This window comes from Pteronotus mesoamericanus, unplaced genomic scaffold (assembly GCF_021234165.1).
Source record: "Pteronotus mesoamericanus isolate MK-2021 breed Mesoamerican mustached bat unplaced genomic scaffold, CSHL_Meso_final scaffold_54, whole genome shotgun sequence".
NCBI classification, from domain to species: Eukaryota; Metazoa; Chordata; class Mammalia; order Chiroptera; family Mormoopidae; genus Pteronotus; species Pteronotus mesoamericanus.
Window position 1 is genome coordinate 18405648 of NW_026555321.1, and position 24125 is coordinate 18429772.

At 47.2% G+C, this 24125-nt stretch overlaps 1 protein-coding gene across 2 annotated transcripts in view; it reads left to right on the forward strand.

Annotated features, from left to right (window-relative positions):
* Nucleotides 1-2724: 2724 nt before the first annotated feature.
* Nucleotides 2725-24125, forward strand: part of COLQ (collagen like tail subunit of asymmetric acetylcholinesterase) — a 53090-nt gene continuing 31689 nt past the window's right edge. The window contains exon 1 of one of the 2 annotated variants that reach the window (XM_054594993.1): nucleotides 2725-2933. In XM_054594993.1, the coding sequence (XP_054450968.1) occupies nucleotides 2828-2933 (106 nt within the window). In that variant the 5' untranslated portion in view covers nucleotides 2725-2827. Of the gene's footprint in view, nucleotides 2934-20815; nucleotides 20934-24125 lie in introns of those variants that run through there. The other variant, XM_054594992.1, reaches the window with a different exon arrangement.

The following is a 24125-nucleotide window of genomic DNA, read 5'->3' on the forward strand; positions in this document are numbered from 1 at the left end:
AAAGAGGGTACCCCCTCTTGTTTATTTTAAATGTAAGCCAAGTATATTCTTTATGCTTTCAAAAGCTTTTCTAATAAATCCTGTATCAGCTAGCCATTGCTGCAAAACAAATCATCCTACAACCTGGTGGCTTCAGGACACTGAAGGCAGAAACAACAGCCATTTTATTTGCTCATGAATCTGTTATCTGGGCTGGGTTCATCTGGGCAGTTCTCCAGCTGGTCTCACCTGGGGTCATTTCTGTGACTGCCATCCTCTGGAGACCTGAATGAGGCTAGGTGATCCAAACTGGCCTAACTCTAATCTCTAGTGCCTCATCTGAGATAGCCAGATGTCAGGGGGCTGGCTGCTTCCCGTCTCTGTGGCCTATTTAATAGTCCAGACGTTTTTATGTAGCTGTTGCCTTCCAAGAAAAAGGCAAAAGCAGAAGTTGTCAGGACTATTATGTGTCACTTTAGCCAGACTCTGCTCATCAAAGCCAGTCACAAGGCCAGTCCACGTTCAGCGGGAAGGGAAATAGACTCCACCTCTTGTTGGGAAAGCGATATATGCATACAGGGGTGGGAGAGGCTTTTGCTGGCCACCTTTGCACCCTACCTGTTATGGCTCCCTGGGTTTTATATTTTGCCGTCTCTATGCACAAATTTATATTCACATATGATTCATCTCATGTGACCATATTTAGCCTTTCCAACAAACCTTTAAAAGGACTATGCCTCCATTTTATGATGGGAAGGCTGAGGTAGAGAGAGAGCCAACGATGTGTTCACTGTTCCAGCAGAGCTGGAGTCAAGACGTCTGGTGCTGGTGCTGTGGACTATCGCCTAGTGTCGTGCCTTTGCCCCACTCTGCCTCCCCCCAGAGTGAGGATCAGTCGCTGGGCCCCAGAGTCCAGTAAGAACCAAACCACTTCTGAATTAAGTCCCACGAGGCTCTGGAACGTAGGTAAATTAAAGCAAAATGGACAACTCTGTGGATTATTATTTAATTGTTTTAGTACTCTAAGGATCTCTATAATGGGTTTTATAAACTCATAAGAGGCATTCATTTAAGGGTGCAATGCTTTTTATGTGAAGAATTTTGTCTAGCTAAAGGTCAAGTTTCAGGTGTACATTTCTATAATACATCTATTTGTTGCATTGTGTGCTTACCACCCAAAGTCTAGTCTGTGTCTATATGAGTTTGTTTTATTTTTAGAGATTTTATTTACTTATTCTTAGACAGAGGGGAAAGGAGGGAGAAAGAGGGAGAGAGAAACATCAATATGTGGTTGCTTCTCACATGCCCCCTACTGGGGATCTGGCCTGCAACCCAGGTATGTGCTCTGACTGGGAGTCGAACCACAACTCTTTGGTTCACAGGCTGACACTCAATCCACTGAGCCACACCAGCCAGGGCTGTTTGTTTTGTTTGTTCATTTGTTGCTTTCTGTTGTATATCTCATATATGAGTGAAATCATATGGTTCTTGTCCTTTTCCATCTGATGTATTTCATTTAACATGATGCTCTCAAAATCCGTTCATGTTGCCACAAATGGCAGTATGTCATCATTTTTTATAGCTGAGTAGTATTCTATTGTGTATATGTACCACATCTTCTTTATCCAGTTGTCCATTGAATGGCACTTAGGTTGTTTCCATGTTTTGGATACTGTAAATAATACTGCAATGAACATATATCTTTCCAAATAAATGCTTTCAAATTTTTGGGATAGATACCCAGAACAGAGATTGCTGGGTCATTTGGCAGCTCTATTCTTAATTTTTTGAGGAACCTCCGTACTTTTTTCCATAGTGGCTGTAATTCCCACCAGCAATGTACACAAGGTTCCTTTTTCTCCACACCCTCTCCAACACTTATTTCTTGTCTTATTGATAATATCCATCCTAACAGGTGTGAGGTGGTATCTCCTTATGGATTTGCATATCCCTTATGGCTGCTGAATTGAGCATCTTTTCATATATGTGTTGGCTATTTGTTTGTCCTCTTGGAAAAAGTGTTCAGGTTTTCTGCCCATTTTTAATTAGACTGATTTTTTTTGTTGTTGAGTTGTATGGGTTCTTTATATTTTGCATATTGGCCCCTTATCGAAGTATTGTTTGCAAATATCTTCTCACCTTTGGTTGTTTGTGTTCTAATATAGTTTGAAAAATAATCATTCTCTTTCTAATGCATTGACTCTTTACATTTATTTTGCTTTACATGGGATAAAGTTTGTAGCTTCTGGAGAAAGAATAAACACTTTTCACAGAGAAAGCAGTTTTGGAAAATATAACACCCCTGCCCCCACTTTTTACTAGATGATTAAAGGAAAAAAAAAATCCAAGGTCAACTTTACATGTATCTCCCAGGGGGTAAAAATGTCACAGACTGACAGCAGAAGGATTCGTGTCCATGGAAATTCAGCTTGAATCGGAATCTGTGATGCTGCAGGACACCTAGGTAGACGCTAATCGATGGGGAAATCTATCTGCCCTGGAGGACTGCTTCTACCAAGCATTGAGACATAGCTGCCTTTTCATCACCTCTTCAATAGCCACTAATCTCAGTCTCCAAAAAAGAAAATTCTGACATCTTAATTTTAATGTGGGTATTTTATCCAGTGCTTGAGATAAATATAACCCTGAGTAGTATGGAGAAGGTTTAATGGGAAATGGTTGGCATTCTTTCTTCATAGAGGCACAGGGAAAGGAGAAAGAGAGAGAGAGGGAGAGAGAGAGAGAGGCGAACAGCAGTGGGGAAGACAAAAGCAGAGAGAAGCAAGGCTCCAGGGCAGCCTGGACGCAAGGCTGCTGAGAACTTGACACTTTCCAGACCCCAGGCAGCATGGTGGTCCTGAATCCAACGACTCTGGGAATTTACCTTCAGCTTTTCTTCCGCTTTGTTGTGTCTCAGCCTACTTTCATCAACTGTGTCCTCCCAATTTCAGCAGGTAAATGATGACCACGGCTTTCCTCTCTTCTTCCATCTGTTTGGGGCAGGGGGAGGAAGGCAGATTATTTTGCAACCTGTCCTGATATTTTTTCCCATTCTACTCTTGGTGGAGGGAGGCTGGAAGGGAATCGGCCACCCAGCAGCTTTCTGTCATTCCAGCTAGTCTTGCAAGCCCTTTCGGTCCTTGTTGCAAACAGCCCTCACCCAGTGCTCAAAGCCAAGAGACCTTTTAAAAATTGTTTCTGCCTTCCCCCTATGTCTCCCCATTTGCTGCATGATTTCATTTTGGTTGGGAATTGTGGGGAGCTTAAAAGAGATAAAAAGAAGTGCAAAGGAGAGAGAAGGGAGCCCCAGATGTCTCTATAAATACATCCCTGGCCCCTTCGGAAGGGGGCTTGACTCAAAAGGGGTGATGTGGAATGAACATGCCTCTGTCCCCGCTCGGGCGGTGTTGCCAGCTGCCAGGACCATCCCACCAAAGGGAAAGAAAGTCCTGCTGGTTTTCTGGGGAGCTAGGGGCCCCCATGCAGCCTCAGGGCTAGGTCCATTTCTCCAGACCTGTCTGCTTTTCTCTTGTCTTTTCTCCTCGGGGTGGACCTTCTCTTCAGCCTTAGATGAGGCAGCTCGGAGAAGGGGGCTTTCTGGGGGGAAGTGGAGGGGCTCCAGAGTGATAGCCAGGCCTGGAGCTGGCTGTCTGCGGGGCGCAGTGTCGGGAGAGGAAGGCAGGGGGGCTTTTGCTGGCAGCCTGGCAACCTTTTCTATTGCCCTTGTCCTGTCTGACCCAGAGTAGGGGAAGTATCGGGTTACCAGCATGGCCTATTTAGACCTTTCCCAGCAAACTCATATTTTCAGAGGGTTTCAGGGAGGCTGAAAGCCCCTCCCAGTTCACCTCAGTCACCCATGGCTCTCCCTGGAAATGACTCTCACTGCCTTCGCTGGAAAGACAGGCTCTCGGAGAAGGCATAGCTCTGAATTCAGTCCCAAACCCATGCCCATTCATAAAAACAGCTCATCAACATGATGTGCTGCCAACGTTTGTGGGCCCTGAGGGAAGGACTTAGAGACGGAATCAAGGCTAATTATAGAAGTGTAAGGAACTCAAGGAGGGGGTAGGGGATTTGTGGAGAATATTGGGGGGGGGAGGGGGAAGGAAAGGCGGGTACTTGTGCCACCACAGGTGTGCCAACATGCTCCCCACAAGTGCAAGCTGATAGCACCAAGCTTCTTCTGGGAGGGAGGGAGATATTCAATATTCAAGGGAGAAGTTTGATAGTTAATTTGGTCTAACTTGGTAGCTCTTAACCTTGTTCGGGCCACAGATTCCTTTGAGAATCTGCTGAAGGCTCAGAACTTAAGGAAACTCAGTCCCCTGGTTCTAGCCCTGCCTCTGGTGGGCTCTCTGACTTCTGGGGGGTAGTTGGCATTAGGCTGTAAGCACCACATGGGCAGGGTGTCTGTCTAGTACATTATCATCATTTTCCCAGGGTCAGAACAGTGCCTGGCACATAGTAGGTGTTCAATAAATAGTCGGTGACTGGATGAGTGAATGAAGAAATCAGACTTTTCCCATCTGTAGATTGGGGTATGCCATCATTTTGTATCACTTAATTTAGATAGTGCCAAAATAGCTAATGAGTTCTGAAAGCTAGAGAGAAAAACACCTCCAATTTTCTTTGAACTCCTTGCCCTAGAGGGAGCCCTGGCACAGCTTAGACATCTTTTTAAAATTGTTATTAATTTTAGAGACAGAGGGGAAGAGAGAGAAAACATGGATTTGTTGTTCCACCCGTCCATGCCCTCATTGGTTGAGTCTTGTATGTGCCCTGACTGGGAATCAAACCCACTAACCAAATGAGCTACCCAGCCAGGACCAGACATCCCTTAAGTGAGACATCATGCAGATTGTAACACCAGGCAAAAGAAGCAACTCTAATAGTTCTGATGAAATACTTGAAGGAAGGGACCAGTTTCAGAGGTTGTGGGTAGGATTAAGGGAACCAACAAGGAATTTTGAGAAATTAACAACTGTGGTAAGCTTTTCCCACCCCTGTGCTTGAGCAGGCAAGAGGAGGAAATGGGAAAATGGGTCCCAGGAAGATGTAGGACCTTGGTGGAAAGGTCACTGAACAGGAGTTGTGGTCCCAGAGGGACCTAAAAAGGGGAGAAAGTGGAGAAGAAATACCCCGACTTCTCTTTCCTCTGCCCCAGCCACCTCTTGGTAGTAACCCCCTTCCCACCCCCGCCAGGGTCAAGGCCAACCTGAAGCCCAGGCAGAGAAGCTCCTTGATGCCGTCCTGGGCATCAGCCTCTGGGGGGCAGGGGAAGGGAGGCAGGTGTGCACGTGGATTAGCCAGGCCACACTATCCATAGGCACTTCCTCATGAGTTTCAAGGTCCAGATCTTCTGGCTGGGAATGTGGTTTAGACGTTTGGTAAAACAATAAGGTAGAGCTGGGGGAATCAACAGGGAGAAAAAAAAATCTCTGCTTTCTTTTGGGGAGTCACTTGCTTTGTCCCCTTTATTTAGTCACCAGGGCTTCCTGATAGCACAATTTAGAAATAAACTTATGCCTTGAAACAGGAACTGCTCCTTTAATTCTTCAAAAATGTTTTCCAGTCGGACATGAAATATTCTATATTCAAGCTTTTAGATTCTTAATCTTCTGAAGACAAGCCCTGTGCACATAGAAACGAGGGCCACCAGGAAGATCTTTGCACTTCACCCATCACACCTTAGTGAGTGCCTACTGTGTGCCAAGTGCTACAGGGGACACAGAACAAGTAGGATGCTGCCTGTGCTCTGGGGAACCTGTGGTCCCTTGCTGTTGACACACGGGTGGCCCGGGCAACACACGCTCAATTCCCCAGAGAGGAGCTGTGCTGGAGAAGAGCTCTTCCAGGCTGGAAGCTGGTGCTTACTTTCGCTCTCTGCAGGAAAGGCTGCGTTCCAACAGCACTGGCTTACCTGGGTCAGACGCTCCTTCCCTGGCAACCTCCACTGCCAGGTCCCAGAGGAGGACCAGTGAGCGAGCGAAAAAGCAGCAAAGGAGCCAAAATTGATGGTAGAGATCTGAGCACTAAAGCACATGCTTTTCATGTGCAGAAAACAAGCTCAGGCCTTTACTCCAAGCCTAGTAACTCTGCTCTGGACACCATTCTAACAGGCTTAGATAGGTTTCTTGAAGGCTGATGAACTCACTGTAGCACATTGGATATTTGGTGTGAGGCTGCTGCTTAAGATACACAGAATGACAGCAACAAAAAAAAGCCCCAAAATTTGTTACAAGGCAAATTGAAAAGAACTGGGGAATAGTCCTGAGATCAAAACAGAACAGCAGACTGGAATGATTTCTGGAGCCTTTGTTTTGTACGTAGCCCCTGAGAGTATCACTAACTTACAGCACATTTACTGGCTTTCACTGTGATAAGCATGAATGACCCGGTGAAGACTGAATTACATTCTCTTTATTTTGCTTGAGAAAGCAGATAAGTTTCAGATATATTTTAGAATAATTTTTATTGAACATGGCCCTAAAACTTTAAATGTCAGGATCCTAACTTTGTTACATTGTTTAAACCATTGCTAGATACTATGACCCTCACACTCAATAGCTTAAACAACAATCACTTATTAAACTTCACGTGTTGGTGGGTTGACTAAGGGTTGGCTGATCTAGCCTGGCTTTGGCTGGCCTTGGCTGGACTCACTCTGGATCTGTGGATTGATGCAGCTCCAGTAGCCATTCACAGATGTAGCTCAGTAGTTGTACAATTTCTAGAACGTGGTGGCACAGACCAAGGACAATAATATTTATAGACGGGCAGACCTTCCACACACTTCAGTTGATGTAATTCTCACAGCACCCCTGGAATGGGTATGGCATCACTGTTACTTTTTAGATGAAGAAATAGAGGTTCAGAGAGGTTAAGTCACTTGCCCAAGATCACACAGCTTGTGTGTGGGAAAGTTGGAACCTGGACTCCTGCCTTTTGACTCCAAGTTGGGGACTTTTACCAGTGTGACTAAATCTGCTTATGGCCATAGACAAATAATGATATTAGATGTTAAAGTCTCATAGGCTACCCTTCTAGCCTTCGAAAACTCAGCTCTAGGGTCTTTTTTTTTTTTTAATTCTTCATTACTCCTTTAAAAATTAAAAAAATGTTCAATTATAATTTATATACAATATTATATTTCAGGTGTACAGCATAGTGGTTAGACATTTATATACCTTATGAAGTGACGCCCCTGATAGGTCTAGTACCCGTCTGATACCATGTATACCATAGTTATTACTATATTCTTTATTCTTTATTCTCTCTTGCTTCCTCCTCAGGATATCATTGCTGAAAGCTCTTATCAAAAGATTGAATTTGACTCTATAGTAGAGTGTGCATGACTTGCCAGGATACGGGTTTATCTTCCCTTTGAAGGTACTTGTGTTTTAACACTGGTTAAAGCTCTAAGCTAAAGTATGCTCTAGGAAGACGAGCTTCAGCCAAGGTATTTGGGGCAGGGCGGGGATGAGGCCTTTGTGGAGTCAGGGAATGCCTCCTCGCAGACGTTCTCTTCAGGCGCTGTGAGCCAGCCTACCCTCTACCCACACAGGCACGTGTGGCTTCCCTCTTCCAACACAGGATCTCTCAGGCAGGCAGGAACTCTCCACATGATGTTGGGTCAAGGTCTCAGAGACCAGATGGTGAGAGAACCCAAATCCAGTCCTGTAGAGTGAGTCATGTGGAAGAATGTGAGCTCTGCCTGGGTGCTGGAATCTTCTCCAGTTGGCTGCTGAGATATGACCTGGAGCAGGAGTTTTATGACCTATAGGACCTGCTATCAAGCCCTGCGCTCTCCTGACTGGAAGTCAGCCAGGCTACCACTTGGGAACCAATCGTGGCCTTGGCAGTAGATTATGGGCCATTTGTTTGTGTCTGATGTTGATCAACTATTGTTTAATGGTCCATAATGCACTTTTCAGCCATCTCCTCCGATTTGGCTCCCCATATTTCCTCTAGATAATAAAATCAGGGAGAGTTCTTAAATCAGAGGTTCTCTCCAGGGGTCCTAGCTTTCCCACTGCTCCCCACCCCACGCCTCTGAGTAAAGCTGAGGACTCATCTCCATCTCAGGCGTAAAGAGGGGAGGGTGTGAGAGGTGGCAGCTTTCCCTTCAGAAACCGCCGGCCAAGCCCCCACGTTGCCAGTGCCCACACTGAGGCTGCTTCCCTCAGGCCCACCGCCACCGCTGCCAGGGCCGTACAAAAACAACGCGGGGCTAAAATGGGAAAGAATGCCCTTCTGGTTTCAATGAGTCACCAAATAAGCAGGTGTCCCATTTTCCTAAAATGCAATTCACATCATAAGTGCTAGTCCTGTGACTCTCATAATCAATACCGATTATCTCCAAACCTCTCATTTTGGAAAGCATTTTCACAGCTACAGTTATATTTGCTCTTCACAGCCGTCCTTATGTGAGGGGCCTTGGGTTTGCATCCTGATTATTGGTTATTTGCTATGTGATTGTGGGAAGGCCCAGCCTTTATTTTAACCATGTTCAGCCTTCATGTTGTAGTACTAGAGATGGAGGGGCGGAGGAGAGAAATTTTAAAAATTTGCCTTAGTTCCCAACATTTAAGAATCAAATGATTTAACATTTTTTTAAAAATGTTTTTCTGGTGTCTCTTTTAAAAGACAAACCTCTTGAAAACCGGGATGACCCAGCAGTCCTGCTCCACATTTTGATATGACAACGACTATTTGGAATGGAGCAGTTGGTGGTCACCTGGCCCCCAGTTCCCAAGTCCCCACCATACCCTCCGGTCTACCTTCCTTAGTACATCTACCTGTCTAGCCCCACCTGCCCCTGAGACTTTTTGGCTTCAGGGCCCCGAAGCTCTGCTGGCTTGGACTCTGCCGGCTTCTTCTTTAGCAGTCTTGGGGTATTTTCCCAGAATTCCCAAGCTCTGCAAAGCTCAGTTTGAAAGTCAATATTCTAGATCAGTGGTTCTCGGCTCCAGCTAGCCGTAAGAATTACCTGGGATGCTTTAGAGAAGCCCAGTGTCCAGGATGAACCGACTAAATTAAATAAATCAGAATGTCTGGGGCACGGGGTGAGGCACTGATATTATTCAAAGCTCTCCAGGTGATTCGGTCGCCCGGTCAGGGGTAACCACTGAACCGGCGCCGGCCTCAGAATCGCCTGACGGTTCTGTTAAAACACAGACTGCTGGGCCCCGTTCCTGGAGGTTCTGATCCAGGTCTGGAGCAGGGCCCACGGGTCTGCATTTCTAATAAGACCCCAGGAGCTGCTGATGCTGCTGGTCCACAGCCCACACGTGGAGAAACTCTGCTCAAGTTTGCCCCTGAGTCCCTGTATCCCTTTCCCAGGGCCACTCAGTGCCACGTCGCCTTCTTCTGTCTCAAATCTTCCTCTGCCTCTTTCTTATACGGACACTTGTGGTTACATGTAGGGCCCACTTGGATAATCTCCCCATCTTAACTTCTTAATTTACTCACACGTGCAAAGTTCCTTTTGCTGTAAAAGGTGACATTCACAGGTTCTAGGAGTTAGGATCCGGCCTCTTTGGGGGCCATTATTCAGCCTACCACCGTTACCTGTTCACTGGGTAAAGTGTCCCACCAATGCTTTTTTAAGTGATGGCACGATCAGAGTCACAGGTGTGCATACTGTCTTCATTTGGGTTCCCTCCCAGAAGAGACCCTGAGACAAGAATTCGGGTGCAGGTAATTTATTTGGGAGGTGATCCCACTAGGCAGTGGGGAAGGAGAGAGGAAAGGAAAGGCAGTCAATACCAGGGGGGCTCATGAGCAGATTCCTGGGGACCTCCGGGAGACGGGGGACTGGGTTATTTATCCACCGGCTCCTGGAGACCTGCTTGCCCAAGGCAACTTCCAGGGCTGGAGAAGCTCTCCGACAGGGTCCCAGGTGCTTGTGGCCTGAGCTGGAAGCCCGCAGGGCCTGATGAATGCAGAGGGACGCAGGCAGGGAAGCGAGGGCATGTGCCGTAGACACTTAAAGAGAGCAGCTGTGGCTCTGCTGGCCCTCACACAGCTGCCCGCCCCGTCTGCCCCTCCTGGGCAGCGGCACTCACAGTCTAGCGCTCCCCGCCCTGATACAGGAGCTGGGGTCATGTTGCTAGGGAGCCTCCATTCACACTAGTAAAGCCGTCTTGCCTTGAGTACTTTCTATTTGCTAGACTCTTTATATAACTTCTGATCTTAACAACTTCACAAGCCATTGGTGCCCCCCATTTGACCAAGGAGGCAAGTAACCTTCAGAGAGATGCAGTCACCTGCCTGAGATCACACAATGCCAGGGCCAAAACTCCAGATCAGGACTTCCCGGTCCCCAAATCATTGCAGACGCAGAATAGCCTAGTGGTTAGGAGTAGGGTGCCTGGTGCCACACAGCCTGGTTTCAAATCTTGTGTTTCCCTTAGCTTTGTGATGCTGGGCAGGCAAATCACCCTCTCTGTGCCTCAGTTTTCCCATCTATAAAATGGGACACTGTGAGGAGTTACCGCACCGATCAGTTGTGAAAATTAAGTGGGATAATTATGAATATAAAGTACTTAAAATAATGCCTGGCGTGTGATGCAGAAACCTTTTTGTCATTACTTCCAGAACCTCACAGTGTCTCTACACATGCCAAGAGGTTCATGATTTCCCCTAAGATGCATTTGTGTCAAAAAGCAAAAGTCCCAAATACAGCCCGAACAGTAACTTCTGGCTTAAACTATTCAGCAAGTTAAGGCAAACAGAAGGGCTCCACTTTCATCTATTGTCCATTTGTGAATCAGTCCCTAAAGTAGGGACACGTAGACCGGGGAAGGAATCTCTTCTCCTGTGACTGGCTTTCCCAGATGGCTTTAAAAACACACCTGGCCCTCTTCCATCTCCCAGCCCGGGAGCCTGCAGCTCCATTCAAGCTGGCACTTATGTCTCCATGACAACCAACATAAGCACAAGCGTGACTGTGTGCTGGGAGCTGGCGACAGCTGAAGGAGAGGCCCCACGGCTGCTATGGGCTTTGCACGGTAAACCAGCTGGGGCCTGAAAAAAGAGAGGAAAGAAAAGAAGGAGACAGGAATTGGAGTTGGATAGGCTCCCTTACCCGGCCTCCCCTTCTTAGCCTCCCCTTCTTTTCCCTACTCATCCCGCTGTGCAGCTCACCTGGCCTTGTTGGCGTCTTCCTGAGAAGTCTGGAGAAAGCCCCAGGATCTTTCCCCCTGCGGCTGGTCGTTCTCTCTTGGGACACGTGCTCCAGGAGGGACCTTCCAGAGATCTCAGATCCATATGGGGCTTCTTGGGGACCCAGGAGGTGGGGGCCAGAGTGACAATGGCCATCCTGCCTGTGGAGACCCACCGGGGACTCCCTTACTTTACTGTGACTCGAGGTTTGTTCAAGTGTTTGAACTGGTTCCCTGTGCGAGTGGCCCGTAGGGTCTGTCTTATCACTGAGGGTGGAGACTAGGCTGCCCCTTTGTGCCCAAACAGAACTGGCTCAATTTGAGATCGTTCATCCTGGGGTGGCCCTCAGGAGGCTTCTAGATTCTCTGTGGACACCCAGAAACCAAATTCTCCAACTTGAGATTGAGCACAACAACTTTTTCCTTCTCCTTTTTTTCGGAGAGCTTTGTCAGGCGGAGTGCGGTAGGGAAAGGAAACATGGAAAAGAGAAATGTCCTCTGTGTGCAGGGAGCAGCAGGGCCCTGAGGGAACAGGGTGGGTTTGGGTGGCACCTCCTCCGCCCCGGGTCTGCCTAGAGACAGGGAGGCGTGGAAGGCTGAGCTGCTGCCTGGACAATCTGCACCCTGGAGATGCTTTCCTGAAAATAGCTGAGGTAAACGGTGTCTCTCCCTCTCTTTTTTTTTCTTTAATTATCCAAATCAACCGCCCCAGCCTGCACTTCCTCAGCAGGGCAACGCTGAAAGAGTGCTGACCCTAATCCTAACCCTAACCCTGACCCCGACAGACGTGGAGCTGGTCCCTATGGTGATTGCTGCTAAGATTCTCTTTTCAGGTCCAGCTAGAAGGTGGTGTGGGGACATTGAGCCAGTGGGATGGGCAATTTGCCTGTTTACTAATGTTCTTGGAGAGGTATTGCGGCACAGAGCTAAGGCACTGAGGTAAAACTTGGGAAATTTGTCTCATTTCTCTGGACTTGACATTCACTCGTGGGATATATGTGTAGTGTTGGACAAGCCATTTGTTCCTCATGAGACTCAGTTTCTCCATCTGTAAAATGAGGAGATGGAACAGATTTCAAAGATCCTTTTAGCTGTAGGCTTTTTCTGACTTTATGGTTAACAAAGACAAATTTGCTTGCCAATTTCCACACTTAGCACTTACCCAAAGAAGGGATGCTGGCATGTGTTTCTCTGCTGCACATTGGCACTTGAGTATCCATAGGCGAGAGTAAAAGGCATGGGGTTCACATTCAGAGAGCTCTGGACTTGCCTGACATCTTTGCAATACACTAGCTGAGTGATTTTGGCCAAGTGGTCTTGGTTTAATTTCTTAACTCCTCAGTTTCCACCTCTCTAGACTGGGGAATAAGAATACCTACTTCATTAGATGGCAGTAAGGATTCAACACGTTAACAGGTAGAGCTTTGCCCTGTTCCTGGAACATAGATAAGCTCTCAGCTCGTGGTTGCAACATTATTCAAAATGGTAGCGAGAGATCTGGAGTCCAGGCCGTATGTTTCCTCCTGGAATGTTTCACTTCTATTCTCATTCCATCTGCTCTTATTTGGTGGCTGGAGAGGTTTGCTCAAGGTGCTGAAGGGCCTCATTTCAGAACTGAGTCTCCACCGAAGGCTGAGCAGGGGGCGTTACGGTAAATGGGCTATGGGATTGGAGGTCCGGATTCTCAGCAGCCCTGCTCTGTAGGACTTTGAATGTCAGAGCCTCAGTTTTCCACACCTGGAAAAGGAGGGCATAATAGAAGGTAATTTGAGGGGCTTTGTGAGGGTCAAAGGTGAAAGCACTGGAGGGCCTAGCTCTGAGCTGGTAGGGTATTTCCTCAGGAGTTGTTGTGTCTTGAAGAGTGACATTGAACTTCCATGACCTGGACAGCTGAGGCTCACACCTGAGGATAATAACAGCTTACTGAGTCCACAGCGGAAGGGCCTGCTGATGCGCAGAGTCCGCTGGCAGGCAGCCCTCCCTGAAGCTGTGAGAGAGAAAGCTTCTCACTTCCCCAGACAGAGGTGAGCTTACTAGGAAACCCCCCAGGTCACTACGTTCCTGAGAGCGTCCACCCTTTGGAAATTGTGCAATCGTGTACGGAACCTGGCTGGTAAGACAAGCCACTTCCTGTACCCGATTCATCCATGTCAGGAGGATGGGCTTTCTGTCCACACAGCATCTGCCTTGTATAGCGTGACAGTTTTACCCCCTTCAAAATAGAACGTGGACGCCAAGCCACCAGGCCTGAGAGTATGGGTCCTCCCAGGCAATCACAGGAAGATTATTAAATATATGAAATTTGAAATTTTCAAATGAAATGTCAGCAAATGGTGGCTGATTTGACAAATAGACTCAGTTTTCTTGCCATATGCCCATCTGCTGCCACTGTGTATTTTGTTCAATATTTTTTCTAAATGAGGCAATAAAATCCATTTAATTGATTCAGATGCTCTTCATTATTATTATCATCATCATGTTTACATATGACTCTATCTCTAAACTAATTATGACTACTACTTGACATATATGTTTTGATATACTTCCCATCAATCCAATAATCAATAGTTATTGTACCTCCTGCTTACAATATACTTAACTATCATGTTGAACAAGAAGATTCATGAGACCAAACTAACTCAAGGAGCCCATAGTCTACTTGTGCCATTAAAAGAACACAAATGAGGAGCAAAGTGCATCACCGTGGTCGTGTCTCAGAGACACAAGTAGCTGGAGTCTCTGTAAGAGCAGAACAATTAGGAGAAGGACACAACTGACCTGGGTTCAAGTCACAACCCCACCGCTTATATCGGCACTTCTTTGAGCCATAGTTTACTGATCTGCCAAGTGGAGAAAATATTAACAAGCCTGAAGGCCATTGTAGACCAGTGCTTAGCACATAAGAAGTATTCAGTACATGTTACTGAGTATTGTGATGTTTGATGCTTGCAGCCTTTGTAAAGGTAGTTTAGAGAATGTTTTTGTTGTCTGCTTTAGGTCAGATAAAATGTCTTCTGGAAAACCGGCACACACACTTACATCTTGCACCAGAATAAATTATAAACGAATTAGGATTTAAATATAAAATATGAAATTATGAAATTATTAGAAGAAACCCTGGGAGATTTGGGGGGTAACCTGAGTATGTAGAAAAACTCAGAAGTCATTTTAAAAAGGCTTCTACAATAAATTCTACGACCTTAAAAAAAATTCTGTAGGAAAAACAAAATCAAAAGGCCAAAACAAACTAGGGAAATATTTGCAAGTCATATATAAGACAAAAAAACATAAGAAAAAGACCAGAAACCTCATGGAAAAATGGAAAATGTACATGTGAAAATACCTCCAGCCTCATTCACTATAAGAGAAATTAAAATCACACTGAAATACCATTTTTCATTTATCAGATGGGTTGGAATTTGAAAGGTCTGACCTCTCATGCTGGTGAGGATGTGTGGAAACATGCTCATCCTCTGCTGTGGAAGGGATGTGGATCGATGGAGGCTTTGTGGAGATGAATCAGCCAACATGTGTAAAGACTACAAATTTACATACTCTTTGGCCCAGCTATTCTACCTAGGAATTCATTCAAGGGACATGCTTACCAACACAAAGATGCATGCAGAAGGTTATTTTGTTGTATCATTGTCTACATCAGCAAATGTTTGCTAATCACCCAAATGCACATTAGTAGGAGGCAGGGTGAACAGCTTATTCTTTCAAGTGAAGGAATATTATGCAGCCATAGAAGGGAATGTGGATGCATTTTATGTAGTTTGTAAGAATAATCTCTTACAAATACCATGGAGAAACTGAGAGAGGACCATATATATAGTATTATATTATAAGTAACCCTTTGAGTTACAGAGGAAAGGATTGTATCTACATGTTTGTTTCTGTATGCATAAAATAGTCGTGAACATAGACACAGGAGACTAAGCAATTGATAATAAGTAATTGGAATCGGGATAGGCATGGGAGAATTTTCATGTATACCCATTTATCCTTTTTGAATTTTGAGTCACATGAAAGTACTACCTATTCTAAACAATTAAACAGCACTCCATATATGCATGCAAAACAGAGCCTTTCATCAGGAGCACAGGAGGGGGTTTTTCTGTCTATAAAAGTCTGTTAGATCCAAATTAGCAATGGGAATTGGGATCCCAGAGAATTTCCAGAATGGTAGAATCATGCAATTACTGCGGTGCAAAAAGCCTAAGGTCCATCTTGCCAGCTTGTTAACTGAGAAGCTCAATGGTTCAGTTGAGTCCAAGGAGCTCAGCCCAATGTCCCTCACCTTCTAGAATTCAGGGATTTGAGTCACTCGCTGGGACCAGTGGGTAGAAATGTCTGTTTGTGCCAACAAGCAGCCAGGGGCCACCCAGGGACCCTGCTCCTTCCTCCTTACCTGCTGTGAACCCTCAAATAGCAAATGCTAGAGTCAGTGGGGCAGGGATGGGGCGCTCTAGGGAAAGGGCTAAGTGAGCCATGTGGTTCTGAATTGCAAGTGTCTGTAGAGCTAAGATATCACCATGGAAAAGTGAAGGCATGGAAACATAATGGTTGGAAACACAGGGTCTTTCCACTCAGCCCCAGTTGTCAGCAAGTGTTGGAAATAACCCACCCTTTGGGCCAGATGCAGCTGGATGGTTTTTGTCTCTGACCTATGGCCAGATCTCCTGGATAACTCTAGAAACTTGGCCTCCCCTGTCAAGCCTTAGTAGAAGATTTAATAGCACTCGCTGATTTATGCTGGCCACTGTAATCAAATTCAGAGCCAAGGCGCAGCCAGCCTTGGGGAGGTTTCTTGATGTTCCCTTGGCTCCTAATAACATTGTCTCCTCCTTCCTCTCTATTTACCACATGCCATTTGGTCAAATTAGAACTTGAACTCAAAAAAGCAGATGCTTTCCTTTAGATAAGGTCCAAAAAAATTCCCCTGTGGGAGGAAAAAGGGATGATGGATTTGTCTCCTTGAATCTATGCACAATCGAAGGAGCCATTTTTGATACATGGCTTATTATAAAATACAGACCAATATGGGATGATTTTCTTCCATCCTTGTAGCTAGAGCAGACTTTCCTTCCTAAGGCACCCCTGTCAGGGGCAGAGGAGAGTGTCCTTCTCCTGTTTTTTGTGGAGACTCAGTTAGCAGCTCATGGTTTCCTAGTTAGTGGCCGCAGGCTCCTCCGGGCAGCATTGGTGTCCTCCGTGCAACCCCGGGGCCCCTGGATACCTGCCAACGAGGCTGTTGGACCGACTCGCCCCCAATCCTAACCCCTGTGAAGGTATCTTCTGGTTCTCTGTCGCCTACTTAAAACTATTTTATTCTCTTTTCATTATGAAAAATTCCACACATTCAGAAAAAAGTGGGAAGAATTGTCCAGGGAGCACCAGTTTGCCCACTCTTATGGGATGAATTATGTACCTTCCCAAATTCATTTAACCCCAGCACCTCAGAATGTGACAATATTTAGAGATAAGGCCTTTAAAGAGGTGAGGAAGTTACGTGAGGCTGTAAGGGTGGGCCTTAATCCAATCTGATTGGTGTCCTTAGAAGAAGAGGAAATTTAGACACAGAGAAACCCAGGATGCACAGAGGGAAGTTCCATGTGAGGACGCAGCTAGAAGGCAGCCACCTGCAAGCCATGGAGAGAGGCCTCAGAAAAACGACAAGAACAACAACAAAAACCCAAACCTCCCAACACCCTAATCTTGGACTTCTAGCTTTGAGAGCTGTTAAAAATAAATTTCTGTTGTTTAAGCCCCTGAGGTACTTTGGCAGTCCTAGCAAACTAATACACCCATGGATACACATGGATTCTGTAGTCATTATCATTTGGGTACACTTTATCATATTTTTATTTATGCATCTGTCTTATTTTTTGATGGATTTCAAAATGAGTTGCAGATCCTTAGCCCACTTTGAAGACTAAACTATTCAACCCCAGGAGGTAAATGCACGTGTGATGGAAGGCCATAAGCACACATGACTGAACCCCCTTTGTGACCGGGATACTAAGGGAGGCAGCTACAATCTTCCAATGCGAGTTTACAAACCAGGAAACTGGGACCCGAAGACGGTCATTGTAAGGCTTGATTAGAAAGACATGGAACTGGGTATTCGCAAATTCCAGCTTCAACTGGCTGAGAAGACACCTGCCATTTTTTTGTTAAGGTTCCCTGTTCCATCTCGTTGGCTGGTAGGAGAATAGGGGAGAAAGGTCACCACTTTGTGCTGGTAACCAAATCTGCAGAAGTCTCCGGGGTCAGACATCTGGATTTAATCCTAGCTTAGTACCTACTGGCTGTGTGTGACCTTAGGCACCTCCCTGAATCCCTGAGCCTTGTCTGTAAATGAAAATGATAGTACTAATCCATACCTTGTGGGGTGAGGAAGAGAAGGATACTGGGTGCCCATGGAATGCTTCCCATGGTTGGTGCCTCACTACTCGGGTATGGTAATGCTATCTGCTGTAATAAACAAGCACCCACATTTTAGTGACTTAATCTAGTCAAGATTTCTGCTCACACAACAAAGCAGTGTCTCTGCTATTGGGCTCTCTTGATGGGGATTCTCTCTCAACTGACTTAGCAGGATTCTTGCTAAACCGGGACTCTGCAAGAACAGACATGGAAGCCCAAGTTCAAAGCCTTGTTTAGAGTCCAGGAGTCTTTGTCAGTGGGAGGGTAAAACCCAAGTCCTCCAACTTACTTCTCTGCCCACCTAGGTTTGGTTGGGAGAGTCGAGCTGAGGTGCCCTGGGGCTGGCAGAACCCCAGGCTCTGCCCCCACCAAATGCAGGTTCTTTGCCTCACACTGGGAACCCTGGGCCCTTGGGAAGGATGCTGAGTTATCCAGTCCACACCATCTCTCTGCGCAGCAGCAGTGGGAGACGCCGCTGGGGGAAGATGCAAGACAGGCTTCTCTTTGGTGGGGATCAGTAGGAACAGGCCTGCATGTGCCAACGGAGGGGACAGAAGCTTCTGGAAGAGTGCCCAGGAAGGCGGTATTCCAGAAGTGCTCTTCTGGCCTGGTTGATAGATACCAGAGCTGCAATTAAGACAAAATACTGTGAATATGACACCTGCTGACAGCTGCAAGAAGGTCCCGGAAACTTTTATTATGAATTATATTTGCAGGCAGCTCTGCTGTGGTGAGCTGGTGCTTGTGCCAATGAACCTGAGGGTACTCAGCAGGCCAGCTGCCTCGACGGCCAGGATTGCCCTTCAGGAGAGAAGGAGGAGAGTGACCCTCCATCCCTGTTCAGGGCCCTTAGGAAGGACCATTGTATCTCAGTGCCTGATAGAAGCCAGAACTGGGAGAGCTTAGAGCCCATCTTGTCCAATGTTACCATTTTACATTTTGAAAAACCAAGATCCAGTAGAAAAGTGAGTTGTCCAAGGTCACACGGCAAGTTTCTGGCCACACCAGAGCTGAAGACCAGGATTCCTGATCTCAGGCTGGCGCACTTGGCTGTAGACAGTTAACAGTCATCACACATTCGACTTCAGGAAATTCAACTGTTTGGTGCTTTGAGAGATGGGGGCAGAGTCCAAAAATGAGACCAAATTAGAGATAGGGACCCAGACACAGACTGAGAATGAGACAGGAAGGAGAGTTGCAGAGAAGAGAAAAATGGAGAAAAGAGACAGAAAGAGATGTTCATGAGCTTAGGTCATTAGGTTCAAACCTGCAGAGCCGGCCAGGACCTCAGAGATCATCGAGTTCAACAGATGGCATTTTACAGTAAAGAAACGAAGCATAGTTGAACGGTTTACTTGAGTAAACCTTTTAAGGAGAAATTCAATGCCAAATAGTAAAAAAAGAAAAAGAAAAAGAAAGAAAGAAATTGGTTCTGAAAGTGGCAGAACTTTCATCTCCAAGGGTTTTTGAAATGAGGTTTGAAAAATGAAGAGCTGCCGGACTGAGGCCCAGCACGGGGGCATTTGAGAAAATGTAACGCAGATATTCCTGCAACTGCCTGAGATTCGGGACTGTGCACCCCACGCCCTCCATGCTGCCTTCTCTACGCCTCAGACCCTGTGTTCCTGAGAACGGAGGGAAATGCCCCAGAGGAGGGGCCCAGCCTAGCCCTTTCTTCTCTGACTCCTCCTCCCATCTTGTTACTATCAAGTCTTCTCTACTCTCAAAGCTTAGCTCAGTGCCACCTCTTCCAGGAAGCTTTTCCTGATTTCTCCCTTGAATTCCCTGCCCCAGCTAGTACCCATCACTTCCTCCTGTTAGTCCCTTTAGACACCCCAGCCCCACGTTAGCATCTTTTCTTTGCCCACCTTGTCCAATAGTTATCTTTGAAAATATTGATGAAGGAACAAACCCCTATTCTGTGCCAGGGATTTAAAAAGCCTTGGCTCTAATCCTCACAACAAAGTAGCAAGGTGCATTTGACCATACTCACTTCGCAGAGAAGAGAGCTGAGATTCAGAGACAGTGAATAACTCTCTCCAGATCGTAGAGCTAGTACGTGGCAAAACCAGGACTCCAGCCCCAGTTTGCCTGACCCCAGAGCCTGCACTCTTTCCACAACACTGAGCAACACAGGGCAAGGCGGGAACTGTGTCTCGTCATCGTGTTTTGTACGCATCTGGTGCTCAATATATGTTTCTGAATGAATGAAACAGTAAAAGGACGAATGAATACAAGAAGTATCCTTTCTTTCAAAGGCCATATCTCAAGGATCAGCAAACCGCAGCCTGAGAGCCCAATCCAGCTTGCCTCCTACTTTTATAAGTAAACTTTTATTACAACACAGCCACACTCACTCCTCCAGGTACGGTCTGTGGCTACTTTCCCCGAATGACAGCGGAGCTACCTTGTTACAGAGGCCATGCGGGCCCATAGAGGCTGAACTGTTTTCTATGTGGTCCTTTCCAGAAAAAGTTTGCTGACTTCTGCTACGGTGTTTACAAAGCTGGTTAAAACAACAGTGCTTATTGCTAAATACTAATAATCTTGTCTTTATGATCTGGAATAGTGTGTGTGTGTGTGTGTGTGTGTGCATTCACGATGCTTGTGCATTGTGTATACCTCTAAGTATCAGATGATTTCCACGTGTGTCTTGTATAGGCCACTTTATTATTTTATAGGCAGGCTTTATCTAAAGAGGTTTACCCCATAGACCCTTTGGAAACACATGCATACATACATATTCAAATTAAGTTTAGCTTTGTTGCCAGCACCTTGGCATAGACCAGGGTGAAGGCCAAGGGACCCTGGCAACAAAAATCTTCCCAGAAGCAGAGGAGGACAGACCCCCCAGGCGGTCACAGTGGGGGTGGACTTTGGGGCTTGCCAGGACAGTATTGTCACGGCAGTTTTGAGCTGAATGAAAAGCAGCCTGTGTGATGGATTACACTCTATTTCGTCTCTGCTCGCAGTGGCAGTCAGTATCCCAGGCTCCCCACCTCCACGCCTCCCCGGGCCGAGAGCACTCTTCCTCTTCCAAGCCGCCCCCTAGTGCAGCCTCCCGAGAGGCCAGCACGCTGCTTAGTCAGTCCTGCTCCCAGGAGCTCCGGACTGGCCTCTGGACCCCCGACATCTGGGCCAGGAGCAGCACCAGAGCAGGGATTGGATGACTCCCACCGCAAATGCCCAACAGGCCAGGCGCTGGGGCTGCTCGGGGGCGTGACGGATCTCAGCCCGTCTCCAGCATGTGCTCCCCGGTCAGTCCGCCTTTGGCCTTGCCCACAATGACAGGCCCATCACTCAGCCTGACTCATCTGCTTACCATTTCAGGACTGCTCTGTCACTCAGCTTGCTGCCTGGGTGAGTGGTGTGTGTGAGTGTGTATGTGTGCGTGCGCGTGTGCGTGCGCGTGTGCATGCGCGTGCACTTGCATGTGTGCATGCATTGTTTTGGAAAAAAGACCCTCGGAGAGCCGGCTTGCTCTGGGAGCCTTCAGAAGCCTTTAAATCTTAAACTTCTCGGCCAGTGTTGGAATCGCCAACGTAAAAGGGAGTGACAGTGGAGATGGTGGGGGCTTTGGCATGCGCCTGCGTGTGTGCACTTGTGTGTGCCCATCTTGTGACCTTGACTTCAGAGTGGCAGGCTGGCAGCTGCTGCTCCCTTGGCTTTGGAGTGACATCGCGTCCTGTGTTCTGGGGCACTTCTAGTGCTGGTGGCCGAGAAGCCCTGCTTCACGCTCCAGCCTGACTGGCTTGGGTCAGGCAGCAGCAGTCACCAAATTGCCAAATTGTTGTAGGTTGTGTCCTCACCTGCTCCCCCCGCCCCACACCCAATTCCTGCTCAGGAGGAGATTGCAAGATGGCAAACTCTAATATGGTCTGTGTTTGAAGGTGTGTGTGGTATATGCGGGGACTGAAGGAAAGTTGTTGGGTTAAACCTTTTCTAGAATATGTGAATTGGGGAAAACCAGACAAATTGCAGCCAGAAAAAGGCAAGAACTTGACTGTGGCTGAGCTATTTGACTCTGGGTCCAAACACTTAGTGATGCTCTGCCCTTCACCTCACCTCTCCTCTTTGCAGGCTCCTTCTCAGAAAGGCAGGGAAAGGCCCAAAAGCAGGAGGAGGAGGAGGAAGGTGAAGAGTTCACCAACTGCATGAGCACTTGCAAAAGAGCACATGGCTGCACCTGTAGTTTTCCCAACCTGCTAAGACAAGATGTTTATGTCACTTCTTTCCTTTGGTGCCTTTTAAAATAATCCTCTCCTGGGGACATGCTTATTGATTTTAGAAAGATGGGAAGAGAGGGAGAGAAACATCAATGTGAGAAAGAAACTTTGACCAGCTGCTCTCATACATACATGCCCTGACCAGAGACTGAATCTGCAACCCAGGCATGTGCCCTGACCAGGAATCAAACCCGCGACCCTTTGTTTTATGGGATGATCCTCCAACCAACTGAGCCACACTTGTCAGGGCCCTTTGGTGTCTTCTAATGACACATTTGCTTGATTTGAGTGGGGCTTCTTGATATTGAAAAAGGGGGCAGAAAGAGAAAGGGTTGTCTTTACTACCCGATTAGTGGGCTGGTCTTGGGAGTAAGAGATCCAGATGGACACTGTGTTGATCCTGGTGTCAGATGTATGAAAAGGACTGGGGAGGTGGTTCGAGCCAAACTCCTCGTGGTACAGATGGGGAAACTGAATCCCACTTTGGAAAGGGAGTTGTACCATGTCACATGGTCACTTGCATCCGGACTCACACTCTTTGATCCAAGTCCCTGTGTTTCCAAGACTAAGTTGGAGTGAATCGCTTTTCAAGGATGTGTCCCAGGGTCACATGGTATTGAGCCCAAAGGGCAAAGCCAGCATCAGCAACAGCAAAACACCCCCAAACGTTTGCCAAAAGCTCAACTAGACTCAGCATTGTTTCTGCCTGCGATCTGGCACCGCAGTGGCCACGTACAACGTGACTTCAGTGTCTTTCAGTCAGGGCAAGTGGTCCTGAAACTCTGTCTAGTGGGCTTTTCCAAGGCAGCTGCCTGGGGCTGAGCCACATGGCGCGGCCAGGTTTCTGCGCCCCATGTGCTCACATGCATGATTTTTCCAGCACAACAGAGCCTGCTGGGGCTGGTCCAGCCAGACCCTGAGCTCAGTCAGACACGATTCCACGGAGGCAGCGTAGTCCAGAGAGAGACCCGCAGGCCACTCAGATGACACCAAAATAGACATGTGAAGTCCTGGCTTAGTTGTCTGGGAAGGAGAGGCGGGGGGGTAGGGGGGGAGCTGTTCCCAAACACGTCCACCTGATGGAAATATTCTGAGTTGGAATGAGCTGTAAATAAACTAGACTGTGCTAAAAGCAAACAACTCCAGGGAGTTGGGGGCAGGGCAGAAATAGATGGTCTTCACCTGCTGAAATGTTGTAGGTCAAGGGGGAAAGGGATGGGGAGGGGTGAACAATGCAGAGGCCTCTACAGAAAAAGCAACTGATAATTTATGTTACTGAAGAGTTCTCCAGAAATGGGAGATTGCTTTAAATGATGCAGGGTCTTTCATCAGTGGAAGGCCACACAGGGTGTGGGGTGAAAGGAGGCATCTCAGGCCATATATGGTCTGGAAAAATCAGTGGTCAGCAGTGCAAGTGAGCCATGGGAACCTGCCAGCTTCCCAGGTGTTCCTGGTGGGAGAGGCTTTGCCGGAACGCGCATCCTCAGCCCTCAGCTGTCTGCTGAGGCCAAAGAGGCACAAAAGAGAAACTGCAGCTGGGGGACTTGGGAAGGTCGCGGAGGGTTGGCCTGTGTCTGCTAGCCCCTCCTCACGCCCGAGACGGAGAGGAGTGACGGAAGCTGCCCACTCCTAGCTTTAGGGAGGAAACTAGAAGAGGATACCCTTGGCATCAACATCAAGTTCTATAACAACATAGCCATGTTGGTTTACCACTGAGAAGGAGAAGGGCAGCCCGTGACAGCTGGGGCGGGCCGGCCGCTCTCAGCCGGGCTGTTGTGCTCTCCTGTTGAGTGTAAATGATGTCACAGAACCACATCAGACAAGATCAGCCTGTGAAAGGGATGGATCAAGACAAAAAACAAGGCCATTCTGTTATCATGTCAGACACTGGCAAAATAAGACTATCAGCCAACCACAAAAATGGTCAACTATCCCTCTGTTCCTGCTCATGGGAGCAACTACTGCTGCCCTTCCGGTCACGGCTTCAGTCTCCCTCCCTTCTCCTCTTCTAGGTGAGAATTGAGATGGCCATAGCCTTGCCCTTGCTTCCTGACAGCATCCAGTCCAGAGCAAGGCCAGACTTTACTTCCTCATAGGCTCCCCCAAAATCGCCTGGAAAAGCCCTCATCCTGGAACAAATCCTATTACACCCTGTTACCGAGATGCCCAGGGCTCGCCACTGTGTGCGTTCTTCCTCTTTGCAACGATTGAGTCAGTAGAGCCAACTGTGTTCAACTATAGGTGCATTCCTGACGGTCTTTGGCTGAAAGGCACTGATACTATAAATCTCAGGTCATTGCCGCCTCCTTATCTCCGACCTTTATTT